Source organism: Apteryx mantelli, chromosome 15 (genome assembly GCF_036417845.1).
Source record: "Apteryx mantelli isolate bAptMan1 chromosome 15, bAptMan1.hap1, whole genome shotgun sequence".
Classification (NCBI taxonomy): Eukaryota; Metazoa; Chordata; class Aves; order Apterygiformes; family Apterygidae; genus Apteryx; species Apteryx mantelli.
The window spans coordinates 15,768,076-15,787,818 of NC_089992.1; the positions used below are offsets into that span (position 1 = coordinate 15,768,076).

The 19,743-nt window shown below is 35.5% G+C and overlaps 1 protein-coding gene across 1 annotated transcript in view; it reads left to right on the forward strand.

The window, feature by feature from the left end:
- UNC13C (unc-13 homolog C) overlaps window positions 1-19,743 on the forward strand; it is a 215,474-nt gene that overhangs the window by 186,206 nt on the left and 9,525 nt on the right. Inside the window, exons 27-29 of the mRNA XM_067305207.1 lie at window positions 1,953-2,009; window positions 3,106-3,186; window positions 8,582-8,729. Of these exons, the coding sequence (XP_067161308.1) occupies window positions 1,953-2,009; window positions 3,106-3,186; window positions 8,582-8,729 (286 nt within the window). The remainder of the gene's footprint in view (window positions 1-1,952; window positions 2,010-3,105; window positions 3,187-8,581; window positions 8,730-19,743) is intronic.

Here is a 19,743-nt window from a genome sequence, read left to right on the forward strand (position 1 = left end):
CATTTTGGAAACATTTCCACCCAAAAGTTTAAACTCAAACCTTTATTTTAAAAAATAATAATAAAATAAATAATAAAAAGCTTTAGTCTTTCACTATAGTGCAAATAATATTTGAATGTCAACTAAATACAGATTTCAGTTTATCTTCCTGAATCAACAAGCAGATTTCTGTTGTCCATATTGATGCTAAGAACCACCCCAAGCGATCAGCTGCGATGCTGAAGTTATAGCCTGTTTTACAAATGTTTATTCCAATCAATTGTTTAATAAGTTGATATTTTTTAAGCTATGGGTGAATATCTGGAATGCAAAACTTCCCCATTTCAGGCAGAAGACAGGGTGGTGAAGAAGCAGAGACAAGAAGCCCTTCTCCCTTCCCACCCAGAATGAAGAGTCTTCTGGATGGAAGTTGGATTAGTTAGCGGCCAGGGGTGAGAGGGCTTCTGTTTATTAGCCAGCTACTGCTTAAAGGCAGAGACTGTGCTTCCCATTCAAGAATCCTTAAGATCATTTTAAATACTAACAGCTTGGATTTACACCAAAACTGAAATACTCTTGCTTCTTCACACATACTTAATAAACATTATGCTCTGACTAGAAATTGTCTGCAACATTTTTTCCAAGCTTTACTTACTACTTGTGTAGTAGAAGATGTGAAATCTTAAATATATAGTCTATAATGTTTAAGGAACGTGATGAATAGGTTAAAAAGGTGAAAGGATTAGGCTTTTAGCGTGTCTGCAATATCACATGTGTATGATACACCTCACCAGCTGTTAGGCAGTACTTGTGGTAGCCTCTATGTAAAGTGTCACATTTGGCAGGCATCATGAAAGGTTTATAGCTCTAGATAGAATAGTTGCATTTGTCTCACTACTTCTATTTACTATTGAACACAATTAAACCAAATCAATGAATAGTAGGATACTGTGAGAGAGACATTTTCCTTTTGTAGCCTTGAATGCCACCCGCTCTGTCTCTGAGGGTGAAAAGCACAGACACTCATAAGCAGGTTTTATTTTTTAATTTTCGTATTTATGTTGCCCTTCTCATTACTAATAAATAATGAAAACTTAAGCTGTAGTTGTACATTTGAAAAATAAAACATCTTTTGCAGCAGAACCATGTAGAATCAAAACGAGTTCTGGGCACTAAAGCCTTTTGGAAAAGAAAGAATGATGAGAAATTGTTCATATTGTGCTATATAAGTTGAACTGGTTTTATTTTTCTTTGTCAGCATCTTAAGTGAGATCCAGACATCCAGAACTATGTCTTGTTGAACTGCCAAAGCCCACTAGTAATTACATTTCCTGGAAAGTGTTAACTTGGAATTGTCGTAGGATTCCCGGCAGATGTGTAACACAAAGATATAGGCATTGGCCTTCAGCATCTTGCCAGGCTGTGGTTATTGTAAAATACTGGTTGAACTTCACAGCACTTCAGTATCTTTGAAAAAATGATGGTTTTTGCTTAAGATTAGGTTGTTATGCTACATGCTAAACAACTGAGGATTTCACTGTAGGGGCTTCTGCAGGTTCTTCAGGGCTGCTCACGTCCCATTATGATTATTTATGTTAGCTTAGCATCTAAGAGCCATGGTTTTGGACAAGTATCTCATTGAGGCAGGTATTAACATTGTATAAAAACAGTCCCTGCCTTAGCTTAAAAACATTAAATAAAAAATGAGACAGCAGACAGGAGCACAAGAAACAGTTATCATCACAATAGGCAATATTCGTATCAAAATATAGGACACGAGAGAATCATGCTGCAGGCCTTCAACTACTTTGCCATAGCAACTAAGTTAAAGTATGCTTCACATGTAATAGAAACTTTCATTTAGGTTTGCAAACAGTGACTTCAGCTAATGTCCTAGGAGAAAATAAGATGTTGACATAAAAAGCAAACACTGTGTAGTAAGTCTGTTTTCTGAATTTTCAATGTGATTACAGGGGCCACAGATGATATTCAGTGCAGCCAAAGATCTTGGACAACTGTCAAAACTCAAGGTAATGTAGCCAAATGAATCTGTGAATGGCCTGCTCCAATGAAAAAAATGGATTAAATATTAGTGACTGTGAGGCCAAACCTCATGCCTCATTCTTATGCTTATTTACTGTAATAAGACTGAAGTAGCTGTTCATAGGTGAATAATGGTTTTACAGTATGGTCCAAAACAAATCAAGACTAAAAGACAGTATTTGCTTGCATAAATAAGTGATCACTAGCTGGGGCCAAGAAGATATCGTTCCCATATTGCACAACTAGGCCTTGTGAACATTAAACATCACCAAAAAAAAAATTATGCTATGTTTTTGTTCCTTTCTGGTACCAATTCCGAAAAAACTCTTAAGATGGGAGTACTTGTAAATTTGTTCTGCATATTAGTTATAATATGTATTGAAACACAGTGTGTACCTCTACAATAAACTCATCAGCACTACGTTTCTAAAGGCAGTAACATAGAGCTTAGAAGTCTGGTATTTATGTCAGTTGTCCACTGATCAATTTACCATTTGCATTTCAGAATTGGGCAAAAATGTGGCAATTTGTGTTTCTATGTATAATAGCTCAGTCTGCTAGAGGAGGTAAAGTGCTGCCTAAGTAAATAATGGGGTGCTTATTTTAGAAAAAGAGTTCACAGGATTACAGTTACTTTATGATTATATTTAACTCATGTTCTAATCAGAGTCCCTTTTTTTTAAGCATGAGATATTAACAAACATTAGTTTAACTGTCAGATTCATTAGTGAAATGAATTGTTTCAGTATCATCTATTATTACTCATTTGAACTTAAAATTTAACCTTTTTCCCCCCTCAACAGAACAGAGAAATAATATATCCTGGGAAAAGAAATAAAGAAACACAGATGCCAAGTATTAAATATTGTTTCTTTTCTTTTTCCCTACAATATATGTTTTTAAGAAACAAGAGGATTGCTCTGGGTTAGAATTTGTGGTAAAAGAGGTCTAAAGTTGAATTAATCCCTGTTAAACATAGGGAGTTTTGGAGGTGTATGTGGTTTTGGTTTTTTTAAACCAAGGACAGGCCATAATACTCTCTCTTTTATAATCAATCAACTGCATTCTTAACATGCTTTGCAGGACCATGTGATTCGAGAGGAAGCCAGAAGCCTGACCTTGAGGCAGTGTGCAATAATGGAAGTAGCGTTAGCTACTATTAAGGTACAGCTTGTAGTGTTTTTCTGTTCGATGCTGGAATGATGAAATACATAATTGACATAAAGAGCAGATTCTGATATAGAATGGTCTGATAGAATCATAAAGATCCATGTAATATGGCAAGAACAGTATGGTCCTAAGCTCTTCATAGTGATTTGAAAACAAATGTCTAATAGTCTGCTTGAAACAAAAGCTAGAAAGATTATTCGACCAATTGTAGACAAAACATGTACAGCATCCAATAAAGGGGTGGGTGGCCAAGGCTTATCTGGTTCTTGTGATTCTTTGCAGTTTACGGTTAGTGCAGCTGAATCTGTCAGGCAAAATCCTTGCTATGTTGCAGCATAGCCTCTCTGTCTCCCACACAGGAAGGGCTGAGCCGGAAAAGTTATTGCTAGCTGCACATTCCTACAAACATGTATGACACGCAGTATTTCACAGCACTGGAAATCAAGGATTTTTCTACCATGCAGTAGAGTGCACTATTTTAAATTCATTGTCCAGTTGAATTTTTTTGACTTTTTACTGTTTGTATTCACCACCTAATTAACTGTCTCCTCTACATAATTGGATTTAATTCACAGATATCATTTAATTAGTCTGCATATTGGCCCTTTTTCCGTGAAACAAATCATATTTGTGTCAGCTGTTAAGAACACATCTGAATGAATTAATTTTTGGGCATTACCAACATCAACAAGATAACTGCTTCAGAAAAATCTTAGCATTACAATAAGCGCTTTAAAATAGATTTTACGATTGATTTTAAAAGAGATTTTTAAGGCAACTGTAACATTTAGAGACAATTCATCCAACCCTGCGTGTTACTGATCTCAGTATTAGGAGAAGTACAAATTAATTTACTGGTAATTGATAAAGTAAATCTAGGAGCTGACCTCTCTGGAAGGATGGAAGGACCAGGCCACAGGCTAGATGAATTGTTCTGAAAACTAGATATATATTCAGACCACCACTCCTTTTATGCTTATTGGTTATGCCCCTAATAAAACGCAAAAGTAGGGAGATGAATAAAGTCCTTTTCTGATAGAAAACTGGAGACAAAAAGAGCCGCTTTCATACAGTCTTCACAGATTGGGCTTCTAAAGTCAAAAGAAACCACTAGGAATATTATTTAATATACCTATCAAGTCTTTTTCACACTGGGCTGGATCATTACTATTTGTAGCTAACTTCAAAGCAATCCATTTATAGAATCACAGGATCTGCTAGTGTCTCCGGATGTGGAGACAGCACATGAGTAGGGTAAGGAGGCAGCTACCCTAAGTATACAGCTGAAGATATATATAGTAAGAGGACATATTCATGATCAAGTCTTGTGTAACAAAAGTGACACAAAACAGTGTCTCAAAAGAACAAGGCAGAAGCATCAGAAGGAGCACCCAATCGCCATCTCTCCTGTTTGCAGGGGAGTTGGAATTTCTTTCAGAAACAAACATAAGATTTGGAGACAACTGACATTGTAGAAACAGAAATGGAACAAAGTACTGAAGGACTGTGTCCTGGCAGATTAATCCTGTTGACTCCTCAGTTCAATATGAGATTTTAATTGTTTTCCTTTTGAAGCATTTGTGCTACATAAATAAAAGTTGGGGAAAATGTAAATTCTAACCTTGTCTGAACTGCCGGTACTTAAACTTTTAACAGCTATCAAGAGTCATAGGTATTAATCATTTTGCTAAACAAATGTCTAGAATTGGAGGTGAAATGTTAGAAATAGGGAAATCCTGTATTAATTTGGTATTCTTATCTCTGTGAGCTAAATTCATAAACTGAGCAAAATAATGCTTTCTTTGAAGAATCTATTTTCAAAGGTTACAGGAATGACATGGCATTATAAACTGCTTACTGTACTTGATACATAAGCCTATGAAACCACAAATTATTTTTTTCCAAAATAGTAAACAAATAGCCTTGATCATGCAGAGATTGATTTTACACAATTAGAAAGAAAACAAAAACAATCCTTGTGAGTTAAGTCAAAAAAAGACTAGTATGTTACTTCAGGAATCCAGTTTATAAGTGTGATGACCAAAATGTAGAATTTTTTGGTAATGCTATGAAAACACAGTTTGCTTAAAAGCAAAAAAGACTGCCCAAAAAAGAATACAAGAATGGTAACAATGGCATAAGGTTCAGAAATTAAGGAGCAGATTATTTTCAGGGAAGGATTTTTGAGAGGAGGAGTATCTGTATGCATTCACAGCCTTTTTTATGTTTACTTTCATTAGCCTACTTTTCAGTACCAAAAATTAATTCACTGAGCAACTTACAATTATGATTTAATAGATGATGTTTGCATTAATGCTTGGAAGAGCGTAAAATAAAGGAATAATCTTTCATCTTAAATATAGCATATTATCATTTTTGTATATTGTACAAAGAACTTCTTAGCAAATAGATTTACTATAAGGAAAAGTGGTTTTATAGTCGTTATCTCAGTTATCTCATTGTCTCAAAACAAAGGTAATGTTCATTGATAATCTTGTTCTGGTTTCCATTTTTGTCTTTGCAAGCACTGTAAGCCTGTAGGCAATCTCCAAAGTGAAAATACCATCCAATATGACTTATTTACATTTGCCAAGTTTTGGCTGAGAGACTGCAGTGGCTACAGCATTCATTTCCATATACTTGACGTTAGTTACTTGGGTCTGCACCTTTCATTTGTCAGCATGACTTTCAAGTTCCCAGCCTATTTTATCACCTGTGAACTCTGAACCCTCTCAAAATGGATCATGAGTAGCAACTGAATATCAGGTGAACTATTTTAAAGTTTGGCAACTGCCAAGAACAGGGTATTAGGTATCAAAATCTGAATCCTGGCAAGTAAAACCCTGTTTAGTCATTATTTTTTTATATTTGATTGCAAATTTGATTTGCAGTCAAATTTTGCAAATATCATATATTTGATATGTCCACATTACTGTTTTCTGCATGCAAAATCTACCGTTTATTGGCAGAAGAAATAAATTTCAAAACTCAAGAGGATTAGGGCCAGGTTTCATTGTTTCTTTAAATTTATTTGCTTTCATGCAACCTTTAGTTCTGTGCAGCTGCTGCTGCCAATAGCGTACTTTATGTGGAGACACAACCAAAAAATATCACAGTAATTGTCACAATAACATGAAATACCATGAACAGATATTAGAGCTGACTTATAAATTGATTAAGAGCTTTGATGAAAGCATGAACACACTTTCAAACAATTCCATTAATAGCGATTTCCTTGGAAAGTACAATAATTGACTTGGAAAGATGCAAGTTTCACATAAGCATGCAGTGGTGACAGAATAAAGGTGAGTGATTGTTAGAAACTCTTAAATTTATGCTAACTGCTCACATGGGATTAAAATAATTTGAAACTCTTAGTGGAATGTATGCTGTCTGTTGACAGCACAAATGCTGGGAAGCCCCTTACCTCACCTTTTTTGTTATTACTTAGAAGAAAACCCTGCTATTCCCACAGAGTATCTTTAAGAACTGGGAACCAGACTTCATTCCCGTTCAGTATAGAACGTGCCTTCATTTGAATCCTTTGTTTTGCTCTTATAGATAACTTCTTCCCTGTAATAACCAATAGCCCTTAACACAGAAATGTAAATAATGACCTTATTATGAAATGTAGATTTCCATTTCATTGCATGCAAAACTTTGAATCTCAGAAGATGAAAACTCTAGACTAATGTGCAATGGGCACAGTACTGACTGTTTGTTTTGTTAGAGACATCAGTAGGATTAAGGATTTAGCTTAGGTATATGAACATATGGAAAGTACATGAATACACATACTGCTTTCACAACACTCTGTAAATGCAGGGGGAATATATTACAGTTACTTACAGTTCTCACCTCTCCCAATACAGAATGGACTGATACCGTATGTTGTCAAGTAGTCTATGTTTTCTTGAACACTAGTGTTTGCTTTTACTAATTAGCCATTAATGCGAGCTCTGTACGTCAATCTTGAGTCCTAGAACTGAAATGCAGGTTCCAAAACACTTCTGCAAAGTATTTGAACAATATATCAATGTTAAACTTATGTAGCCAGTAAATCTTTTCATTGTAGCTCAAGGGCTGTTTCTACAATTTCTTTTATCTCATCAACCATTGTCTCGTATAAAATATTAGGAAAAATTTTTCATTTAGGTGTTTTCACAGCTTTAAAAGTATTCTGATTTATTGTCATCTTGTCACCCTGGCTTTTATGAAGTATTAATGAAAGTTTACTTTTGTGTCTCCCTTTTGCTCTCCATTATTTTTGTGATAAGAAGGGAGGAATCTATCTTAATATTTTTGAACCCAGCTTTGGAATTAGAAACAAGTATATATAAAACAATAGTTGTAATAATTACATAGTCACCATGTTATCAAAGTGGTGTACATACGCTTTCTTCCAAATCTAGCTGTGTCGCTAGATCATGAGCGATATGCTTTTTAAAGTATTTATACCAATATAGCTCCCTTTTTTTTTTTAATGAAAGAAGGCAGGAAGTACTGAGATGATCAGTTTAGTGGAACATCTAAAGGAGGGGTGCTGTCTTCTCAGAAGGCCTTGATGAGCAGCTAGAGTTAGACAAGTGGCAGTAATCTCTACACCAGCACAACTGCTTGCAGAGTGTAGATCTGCCCACAGCTTAAGTTTGCAGGCACCACTGTGCACGCGTAGGGCTTTACTGCTGCATCATTCATGGAAGTGCATCATGAGAACTGTAGCTACAGCTGTCCTGCCCTAAAGGAAATCCTCTTTTGAGGGATGAAATTTACTCCACCTGTCTTGGAGGGCAATACCAGTTGATCAGCTCTTTCTCCTCTGTTCTCTTCCTTCCACAGTCCAGGAAACCATAACACAGCCACTCAAGGATAGCACACGCCTTCTCTGCATATCCACAGAGGCACTGAAAATTATAATGCAATGCTAATCCAAAAATTTGCATTCTAGGATTTTCTTTTGTAAAACTGTGACAAATTTCACCTTTCCCTCAGGAGGAAGATATTCCTTACTTGTGCTGTAAGCCATGGTTTGGGTTTTGAGATTTTTTAGATAAAGAGTAATTAAACCCACTTTCCATCTCCACAATCTAAAAAAACCTTCCATGTGTATATGGCTTTGAGATATAAATACATGGGAGAATGAAGGGCAAGTTAAAGTTTTGTGTAATTGTTTTCTCCTGCAAATCTTAAATTTTCACATTTGGAAAAAAAGTTCTGTAGTGGAGATGATCACAGTTATCTCAACCACTCCAATCAAATTTAACCACACCAGCCAGTGTTACTTTTAAAAGTTTGGGCAGGAACTTTAATTAAAATTGTATGTCTAACTAACTGAGACCTCTTTCAGGTAACTTACCTCTCTGAATACCTATCTTTGTTTTCTTTTTAGCAATACTTCCATGCTGGAGGAAGTGGGCTGAAAAAGAACTTCTTGGAAAAGAGCCCAGACCTACAGTCCCTGAGATATGCTCTTAGCCTTTACACACAAACTACCGATGCCTTGATAAAGAAATTTATACACACTCAGACGTCTCAAAGTAAGTGGCCTGCAAGAGAGATGTAAGTGCCTCAAAATTATATTTTAAATGTTTTAAATAATTGGTTGCCGATGGCAGTCTCCAAACATTGTGGTATTTTAGTATTTATTGACACAGATCTATGCATGTGATGTTATCCTGTGTCAACCACTGTTGTAAATCAATGGAGCTTGACTGAGGTCAGTGCATTTACCTGATTGCCACTTCACATGAAAGAACAGCGTCCCACAGTTCTGTATGAACACTGAATATCAAGATTATTTTTAGGAGCACTCCAGACAGAGCTGTACAGGCCAAACCAGAGTGTATATTACAATTATTGAAACAAAATAAATTCAGAAAATATTTTAGCAGTTATACTTTCAGAGCTGGCAGCTGTTAATCACTAACCAAGATAATTGTGAAAAGTATGACATATCCCATAGGGCTTCCTTTTGAGATTAAGAACAATTGTGAGTAACATATTCTTAAATGTAGCACCTGATTTCGCATTACAGAACCTATGCTGACTTCTTTCTCTAGCAGGTCATCTGTAAAAATTATCCAGAGCCCTCAACAAAAGTTCTGTGCCTGGGAATTTAGGAAGACATTGACAGTGATTATGTGGGTTCAAAAGGAATGGGATGTGTCAGTTGGCTGAAATACAGCATTATTCTCCCTGTCTATATGTTTTTCATTGTGCCTTTCAGAATTCAGACTTAAAAACTATGCTGCTGGAAATGTCACATTGTTCACTTATCCAAAGCCAAAATTTTGACAATATCTCAAAACTAAATAAAGGCAGAGAACATGCAAGAATCTCAAATTAGGTGTATCTGGACATCACCAACAATAAAGCCACTTTTTTCTGCTCTAGAATTCTCATGTAGTGCACAAAAAAATTGAAACACAGAAGGTATCTTCATATATAATAGGTCTCTTCATATATAATAAATAGACTATTTATTAATGTTATATGTCAGAAGAGGACTTTCTGTGACTTCAATAGGAGGGCAGGAGTTCATGGGTGTAATTTTAGGCAAAGTTTCCTTCTGTTTTCAAAGAAAACTATTTTTTATCATCTTTTTTATCCAATTTAGTGTTTTCATATTGTTACAGTCCATACAGGAACTGCTTTCATATATATATAATGAGCATTACATTCCAAGCTCAAAAGTTTCTTCATTCTAGAGACTACCAATTTTTACATAATAGCAAGCAATACTAGATTTCTTTTGAATGCAGTGAGCATTTGTAAAAATGGCCTGCCCATCACTTAATATGTTTGAGAAGGAATACGGTTTTCTGATCTGTAAGAATTACCTTGCTTCCACTCATGAGAATGAGAGAAGTTTTAATTGGACAGTTAAGCTGGAAATCAATTGCTTTTACCTCTGAAGTACAATATCTCACTTACTTATAATAAGTTATCATAAAACATAATTTTGCAACCTGCCCCCAAGATTCATTCTAAGGAATGATTTCCTAGACAGCTTCCATTTTAGACTGAGGAGCTTCATTAATAATTCATACATTAGAAGTGAGAAAAATGGTATAAAGCTCTCATATGTAAGGAATAGATCATTTTTCCTCTCAAAAAAAGATTATGGATTTAGGCAGATAATGATTAAATATTAGTGCATTTTGCTTTTTCTTATGCACACTTTCACTGCAACTTCAAGAGAGAAAATTATCCAGGTATAAGCAGAGATCCTTTATAATTTCTAAACCACAAACTTGAATAGTCTGAGTTTCATCAAGGTTGAAGCCCAAGGTCTGTGTTCATTTCTGTGCGTATGTTAGCATGCCTATATTTGCACACCAGTTTTATTAGAAGTGTAGCCACCGAGAATGAAAATTAAGGACAAGTGACTCATAATTTTTCACCATCCTTCCATATTATTTATTAAATAAAACTAAAAATTTCATTCATTATGATCTCTAGTCTCCCAACTGTGGCTGTATCATTAGCACTTAGTTAAAATGACCATTTTTGCTAATCAGAAACTTGCTCTGAAATATAATTAAATTTACATTTGCTCTCTTATTTGTGTATATAATCAGTTATCCATAATCAATAAAAATAGTTGGAGATAATTAAACTGGGAGCAATGGGAAAAAGGAATACTTTAAAGCAAATAACACAATGAATAATGATAACTATAAACTGACTTGAGATAGAACAATTTCGTCCCTCTGAAAACCCAGTCTTCACTTTTTGATTAGTATATTTTAACTTATGAAATAAGAACATTACCATTATAAAATTTTGATCAATAGACTCATTCTCACTTAAAAAGGAAGCAGCTTGTTTTCATTTTAAAGGGTCTAAAAGTGGTCTAATAACTGATGTCTAACTTCTGCACAATTATTTCTAACAGAACTTAAAATGATTAGAGAATGTTTCTATGTTTCTAATTCTACAAAACTCTTGAACTGAAATTTATTAAGTATCCATACATATCACAGTAAGGAATGTTTAACAGTTTTCCAGGTTTATTTCAAGGACTTACTTACACTGACAGAAGAAACTGTATCTATATATATATACACACAGTTGACAAGTTCTTTTGGTCTTGAGTTCAAAAATTACATTAACCTTACATGGTTGAATGCAAACATTAATTATTTCAAAATTCTGAAAAAGAATCCAAAGTTGTATATGAATTTAAGATATCAGAGATGAGCAGGACTGGCACTAGATCAAGTGCAGTTTTGTATTCTAACTGGTCTCACACAGATGCTTGGATACCACTGTCTGTCTGCTTTCACTTGTCAGTCATCTGCAAACAGGTTATAAAAAATTGTGTATATTCTTCATTTCTTATTACTCTCAAGTCTATGCACAAGATGTTTTATCTTAAACAGTTTCAACAGCAGTTCCTAAAGCAATTTACATACCTTTGTAAAGCTAAAACCTCAGCTAGATGAAAGCAAACCTTCGGCTTTTCATAATCAAAATTTTCATGTTCCTCAAAATTTTCATACAGAAGTTCCATGGTGACAGTACAATAGCGTGGGAATATTCTTCATTATATTCTGGATGCTCAGTTCTCCTATATTGGTTTGTGTACAGCTCTCAGGCCAAATAAGTATTATACCATCTTCTACTCATTTGGCTTTTATAATATTATAAGCACATGGCAGGATAAACAAGATGCAAGGTATATGTTTTAATTAGACCCTGGTTCCATTAATTAAATGTATGCCTAACATGTGCAGTACAATCTGTGGTCCTTTCTTCAAATATTTCTTGCTTTAGGGGGCTACTGCCTGTCACTCAGCCTGTGACAGCTGGATGACAATTGATTACGAGAACTCTACTGTCATGTCGTTATATGAAAGCTAACTACTTTCCTAGTCCTTGCTGTACCAGACATTAGGAGCTTCAACACCATTCCCAACTCATTTAGCAGATGTCTTTTCTCAGTCCACTTATAGCTCTATTTCAACAGAAACAAGACCCCTGTGAACAAACATATTTAGTGGTCATCTACCAACTATAAAGCTGTAATAACTTGAATTTTACCTTGCAGACATCTTCCATCACAGCCCTGAGATCCTGTGGAGAAGGCTGAAAAACAAAACAAAACAAAAACACCCAAACCTCTATATAGTCCAGCTAATTTTATCAGTCAGGAAATAAATTCTTCCCAGTTCCTAAATAACTAGTACAGTATCCATCAGTGTAGGACAAAGAAACTAAGCCTTTACTAATTGCAGTGTAGGAAGGATACAGGCTACTACTCTTTTTTCCTCACCAATTCAGATATTTCTACACTATGGGTTCTCTATTTGCTCTCACGCAAAATGTCTGCAATGAGCAGAACAGACAGCTTCAAAACCTCCCTGTGTTGGGAAAAATAGAGTGGAGATTTGGCAAAGTGTTTTTGTTCTACTTTTGGCTTTAAGGAGAAGGAATTAGGCACAGTGAATCTAACCAAATTGCTGTAGCTGACATTTGTCCCTATAGTACAGAACATCTAGCCCTTCCGTTAGAGACCTTGGCACATCAAACTAATGGAGACAAGGGCAAGGATGGCTGGCTCTGAATAGTAGTTTAGGTAAACAGTAAAAATAAAAGTTGTACAAGCTGTTCCATAAATAAAATGAGCATTAATAGCAATATAATAAAAAAGAGAGCACCATACTGTCAGGCCCCTGGTAGCTTTCCTGTTTCTTCATTTTAAAGACCTTAGACTTCACCTAAGCATAAAACTTGAACTGCGAGCATACCACAAAAAGGAGCATCTTTTTTCTTCATAATCATATTGGCAGAAAGTGTTTATGTACGTATCCACTAAAGGAAAGACTGTGCTGTGTCAGTATAAGTAAGTCATGTATACATACATACACACACACACAAACACATACACGTATTATATATATTGGTAACATTGTTGCCACATAACAAGTTGGCTTAGTAAATCTGTTGCAGTGAAAATAAAATGCCTAGCCAAAATGATTAGGAAAGCACAAATGTCATTTCAGCATAACCCTAGTAGAAAACTGTCATCTTCTGAAACATCCATGGATGTTTTATGTATGATTTTTTTAAGGTGTCATACTGCTAACAGATATTTTTCAAAATACCATACACAACCAGCCAATGATTTGCATGCAGATCCTGATGATGTGCATTGTGCCCACTCAATATTCACTATGAAATAGCACCAAACTACAAGTAGACAATGATCAGGGTTACTTTTAACCACAGATGAGGGAGGGTTTTTTTTCCATTTTCCATCAAGCTTCATTGCATCTAAGGAACTGAAGGGCAAAAAACTGTGTTTGATTGAGTGGTTTGAGAAGCGGGACTTACTTTTTCCCTAGAGATCATAATAGCTATGTAAAAAACGTATGTTATTGGTCCCCAGTATTTCTTATAGTCATGTATATATTGGGATAAGTTCAGTAGGACTAAAGAATTATATCAAGAATATGTTTTTTCACTGTTTCTAAACAAGGATAACTGCTTGAACCACAGTTTTGATTCCAAGTCTTTGTGCCTACACTTTTGTAAAGAGCAATTCAAATAGGCAATATTAATATATGTTTTAAAAATAAATTATCACAAAGTCAAGAAAAATGGAGTTGATATCTGCCATACTGTTACCCTGATTGATTTTCCATTTCAAAGCAGTACTACAGACTCTCAAGACTGTTTTCTCAACAGACGTTTGAATAAGTAAATGACAATGTTGAACATAAACCGGAAGTAACTTTTTGAATAACTGACAATCTTGTTTTTTTGTGTGTCATGATTTGCCTTTTGAAAGCATCATGGTGATGAATGTTGTAAATTCAGTCCTCACTCAGTGTTGTGAAAACAAATCAGCACTTCCCACTATGAATATGAAAAATTCTATCATCGCATGCAATCATATTAGACATCTATCTTGCTGACTGGCAGAATAGGATAGAGAGGTTTCTCTTTGTTGATCACATCCCTGCTTCTGTGCCAAATCTGCCACTTTTCAGCTTGTTTGGAAATTGAATACTACTCAGATCATGATCATTTTGGATTTTAACATTGGTACTAATATGATAGAAAGGGGAAAGCCCTATTTTTGACATTTACTTTAGTACAAAACCACTGGGATATTATTTCCAGAAAAATTGAACTATTTGAACTATTGAATCCCAACCCACACATGTAAAACTAGCTGAGCAATATCTTTTGCAAGGAAATTATTGGTATTAATTGGTAGGAACACTTTCACCATTTTACAGACAATGAGTTATAACCTGCTAAAGAAAGGTATACTTTTCTAACATTCAGCTTTAATATTAACCAGAAAGTGTCCAGGTGACACAGCAGCCTATTGTAAGAAGATTCTTTTGGATCAGTTTTCTTTTTATTCAACTATACACCAGTGTTAGAGCTGTCAAGAGCCATGTTGTGGAGCAAATAGCTTTTAGCATCTCCCTAAAATGGGCATTGATCTAGAAATAAAGGATTTTGAAAAACCTGGAGGCAGTTTGGTGAAGAACTTCTTTGGATTTCAAGGCCTGAGTGACTATCTTACACACTGACACTGGGCTCATTGATACCTCTGCAAAGAGATATAAAGCACAGCCAAGTGAGGCTCTTGAAGCATCAGTGCTACCACTACAAAGCAGAACTCTTGAGAGACAGATAAATTTTGGTTTCTTTGAATTTCCCTGAGCTGTAAATTGTCACAAAAGTGACAATCTAAAAAGATTAGGCACGGCTAATAGTATGCAGTAGCTATATCTGATCTACGTGTGATTTTTTTTTTTCCTCTGCATTCAGCTGCAAGATAACATTTTCTGCAGAAATTCAGACTACAGTATGGACTGTCATCATCTTTTCCAGCAGACAGAATCACCTGTGCACACTACACTTGCATCAAACATGAGTCAGGTGATAAAATGGAAGTACACTGCTGAGCCAGACCTAGTAAATCCTGTTCAGAGGCAGGACTTGGGGGTTCAGCATTGTATGGCCAAAACATGCCATGGCTGCCTTAGAGCAGGATGGCAGCCAGCAAGCCAACATGGAACATCGTCAGGGAAAGCTCAAAGTTTTCTGCAAAAGAGCATGTATTTACACACACCCCTGCAAGATGTCAACCTACATCAAATCTTGACAAAAAAGGTCAAATTACAGTGCAGGTAGAAATGGCTCATTTTAACTAAAACTTGAGCTAAATTCAACCACTTTCACAATCAGTGTGAAACCTTTAAAGTCAAAGGACAAACTCTTACTGCATTTCGTAAGAGAGGGAACAGACTCAAAACACTGAAGTAAAGCCATATCCATATTCATTGGCTTCTTGTACAGATTTTTCTACTCTATGATACATTTGACGTACTGTTACTCAAAGCTCAGCCCAATCCAGCCAATGCTGCTCAAAATTAGTTCCTAAAAAAAAAAAAGAGATACAGTTTTCATCCTGGCAGTCACCTTTTTATTGAAGGAAATGATACTTTCTCCTTTTAGACAACTTAACTTTAAGGATAGTAAGATGAAAAGCCGGTTTATGATGATGTTTTAGTTCAGAAACTTATGTCTTAACTCTTCACTAATTTTGCACATTACAGTGTGTTGTGACTTTTTATGTTTAATTAGCATTCATTCTAATACATCCATACTTTTAGTTTTGGCAAACTGTGTAAAAAGAAAGCACATTACAGTGTCCTGAATGTGCTCTCATTTGTTACCATTAATTTCTCCAAACTGAATGCCAATGTTGCATCTCACATGGTCATTCTCCAAGAGCATCATTCTCCACTGTCTCTCTTGTACGTACACTCAGACAACATAATTGTATGCCTAAAGCTCAACAGGTCTGTAAAGTGGAGAGTGGGCAGAGAAAAAAAATAAATTCCACATATTGTTAACAGCTGATATTTCTGGATTTTTGAATAAAAAGATCACTATTTTCCAAACAAGTCCTATGAACCTTGCCAATGCAATGCAGGTTTTGGTAAAGGGTCATACTAATAATGGAAGGCATAAGAATCCATTGCATATTTTCCTCATAACTGTTTTGCAGATAAGTGAGTCTTGCTTTTACAATGACTGCATGGTTAGAATTGTCTCTGCAAATGCCGCTAAAGCAGGATGGACACTGGACAGACCACAAACACATTGGCTTTTAATGCTTCTAGATTGATTTCAATATTAAAAAAAAGGAAAAAAAAAAGGAAAAGAATGAAATCTGTTGTTAATTAAAGCTGTAATTGTTAATGGATGAAACAAGAAGGATATGTCCCTAGTTGAAGAGCAATGAAAACCTACTATTCTTCTCTTCTGCTACTAGACTACTTTGCAGCATTAAAAGAATCCTTGTTTTGCAAACATGCCCTTAATCTCTCTCTCTCTCTCTTTCTCAGTCTCTGTCACACACATGCACACAATTTGTTGCTGTCTCTCATTCTGTATGCCGTGAAAAACTAACTCTCAAATTAATCCAAAACATAAGATAGTTGATAGTCCTTATCATGAAATGGTATGTTAACCAAGGATTACACAACCATTTGCAAACTCCAGTCCACAGGCACAGAGCTGAAACAGAAAACTTGCATGGCTGAGTGCAGGGACAGATATTCTCTTTTCAGATTCAGTACTACTTATTTCTGTCTGACTTACTTACACCATTAAATTATTTGGTCTTCACTGATCATTTTTCAAGGCTGTTGTGTTTCACTTACTTACTTTGTTATAGCTACCAAATTTTGCCATACTGAACTGTAAATAGAAGAGGTTGTAAGCTTGACACTAGTGTTTGTTTAAATACAATACCAGATAAAAACTAACAAAAACAACTTCGTTAACAGGTACATCAGGCAATACCTCTATAGATGTGGCAATTCTGTCTTCTGTGAATACTTCTATATGGGAACTTACATCATTACATAAACTTTCCTATGTTTATATTAGATCTCAAATACTAAATATTATTTTTATACAAATATTGTGAACTTTGGGCTTAGCTGCAGTGCTATTTCCAATACTTACGTGTACAAGCTCTGCTATCTTGGATACTCCTATCAGTGTCACTGCGGCAGCTGGAGCTTCAGAGTCCGGACCTGTGAACAGACCAGTTATTAGCTCAACTTCTCAGATGCATTTTGCCACTCTCACTGAGCTCCATGCTGCAATACCAATACTCCTAACAACCCCCAAAACAATCTAGCTTTAAGCAAGTCTACATGGGCAGCACCACAGCAGCGACTGCAGTAGAAGTATGCCATGTCTGTGAAAGCATACTCACATGCACTCATCTGGTCAAAACCTGTCAACTTATTAGGTGATTTGGGGGTTCTGTAGAGGCAACTGGTGTTTGAGTATTTACAAGCACTTTTAGAATTTTGAGTTGATGAGTTTAAAGGGTATCTGGAAATGCTCATGAAAGTTTGCTGAAAGCAGTTATATGCATTTACAAAAATATTTACTTCCACAATGTAAATTTTTAACAAGCAGTCACATGAGAAAAATTTGGGTTATAGTTATACATTATACTATTGAAGGAATAGCAGAATAGAAGATACCTACATTTTATATTACCACAAAGAGTATTGCGTGTCTACCACATTTGCAATGTGACTATATTAGTTTTGCATAGTTTTTAATATATGAGGAGACATACATGAATTTCTTCACAGGTCATAGTGAGCTAGTACTAGCCCACTCATCAGCCACAAACTTACCACTATAAACTCATTTCATGCTTTGTAGCTGAAATCTATAATTTCTGCATGGTCTTTTAACAGAAGAATTTAAAGCTAAAGTACCAATGAGATGCTTTTAAGGAAACTATAAGGAAGCTTTTTACATTTTCCATTTTTAAAAGGAGTTTCAAGAGATTATGCAAACTGGAATGTTGCCATCCCCCAACTTCCAAAGCAGCTGGAAAGTATGGATAGGGAGTAACTCCATCAGAGGTACTGCTCCTGCTATTTCAAGCTCTCAAAAATCTTCTCTTAGCCCTTTCATATGCTTTCTGAACTGTTCCTTTTATCTTGCGCCTATGACTCTCTCTGGTGAAACTGTGTATTAAAGAGCTCGTTTCAAATGTATAATTAGTTCTTAAACTTGCTGCTGTTGCTCTGCCAGCCGTCAGTGCAGGTCATGAGTGGGTACAGCTCATGCCGTTACAAAGGCGCTCTCCAGGATGAGTGTTTCACAGTCCGACCTGTTTGCTCACCACTGTCTCATACAGGCGAGGTATTTCAGGGGAGGGGCAGAGTGTGCAAACCACTTGTCTGCTCTTCATAAAACAGAATTATGATCACTAGTCTGACAAGTCAGATGATTACTATTCTCTGAAGTGATTTATCACTTTTCAGAACAACTATGATAGGCAGTCTGTTTCTTTTGCTCAATTGAGGCTGAATTTTCCATCTTCATTTTAGGTTTTTTTTTTTTTTTTTTCCTTACAAACTTGCCATCACATAGAATGGCTACCTTTAGTAACTCTCCTATGAAACAAAGAGCCAGAGTGTATTTTTAATATATGAAAATACAAATACAGAGAGTTAATTATAACATAAATGAATTTTTATCTTTAAAATAAAGGTATATTAAACTTACTTCCAAAAAGTAAATACTTTTAGAAATTTTCAGAAAGACAGATGAAGATCAGTAGAAAAACTCTAACAGCACAGAAAAACTAGAATTACAGTAATCCAAGCTTAAAAAGTGATGTTTTCTAATACATGAAATGTGTCTGGCATTCAGGTGTAATTTATGCTAGTTCATTTTCTGTGAATCACATTTATTTCTGCTAGGCTTATCTTTTTTCAGGCAAACCTAGCAGTTAGTTTCTAAAGCTGCCCTGATGATATGAAAAACTTCTAAAGCTTTTTGCTCTTAAAGGATTCAAGCATGATAAAGGACCACTTTCACAGAACTGTGCAAAGACACCTCTGTGCCCACTGAGAAGGAGTCTTTTCCATTTAACAGAGTATTATTCTAGAGCATATAGGGTGTTTCTGTTTTGTTTTTTTTCTACAAAATATACATGGATCCTTTTTTTTCCCTGTTGTATTTGTGGTATTTTCTAACAGCATCCTCAAGTTCAGACCTTTCCCAAGATACCTGCTAAGGAATAGAAGCTTCCTGATGAGGAATAGAGGACTAGAAATATTGTTTCCTTGGGCAGGTGTAGCCAGTATGAGTATTATGACTACAAAACATTTGACTAGGTCATTGGTCCAAAATGACTCTTTTTTATTAAGATTGCAGCTGTAACAACACTGTGATACTGGTGATATTCCAGGAGCTAAATAAAGAAGGAATCAAAACCTAAATATTTTCCTGATTTTTGAAAAAAGGCTGAGGGACTAGCAGCTGTGGCTGAAGGAAATACTTTCTCCTTTACAGTTGTTTGTTGCAATAGAGTGACAGCAGTTTAAATGTAGGAGATCACCCTAAAGTCCACCTATGAGAGGATGCGCTCTTTTGATTCATATAAATAAGCTAGCAGATAAAATAAAGCATAGTTTAGAGTGGAATTTCAGTAGTAGATAAACAACAATAAGGCTTTTCAACATAAAGCGGAGT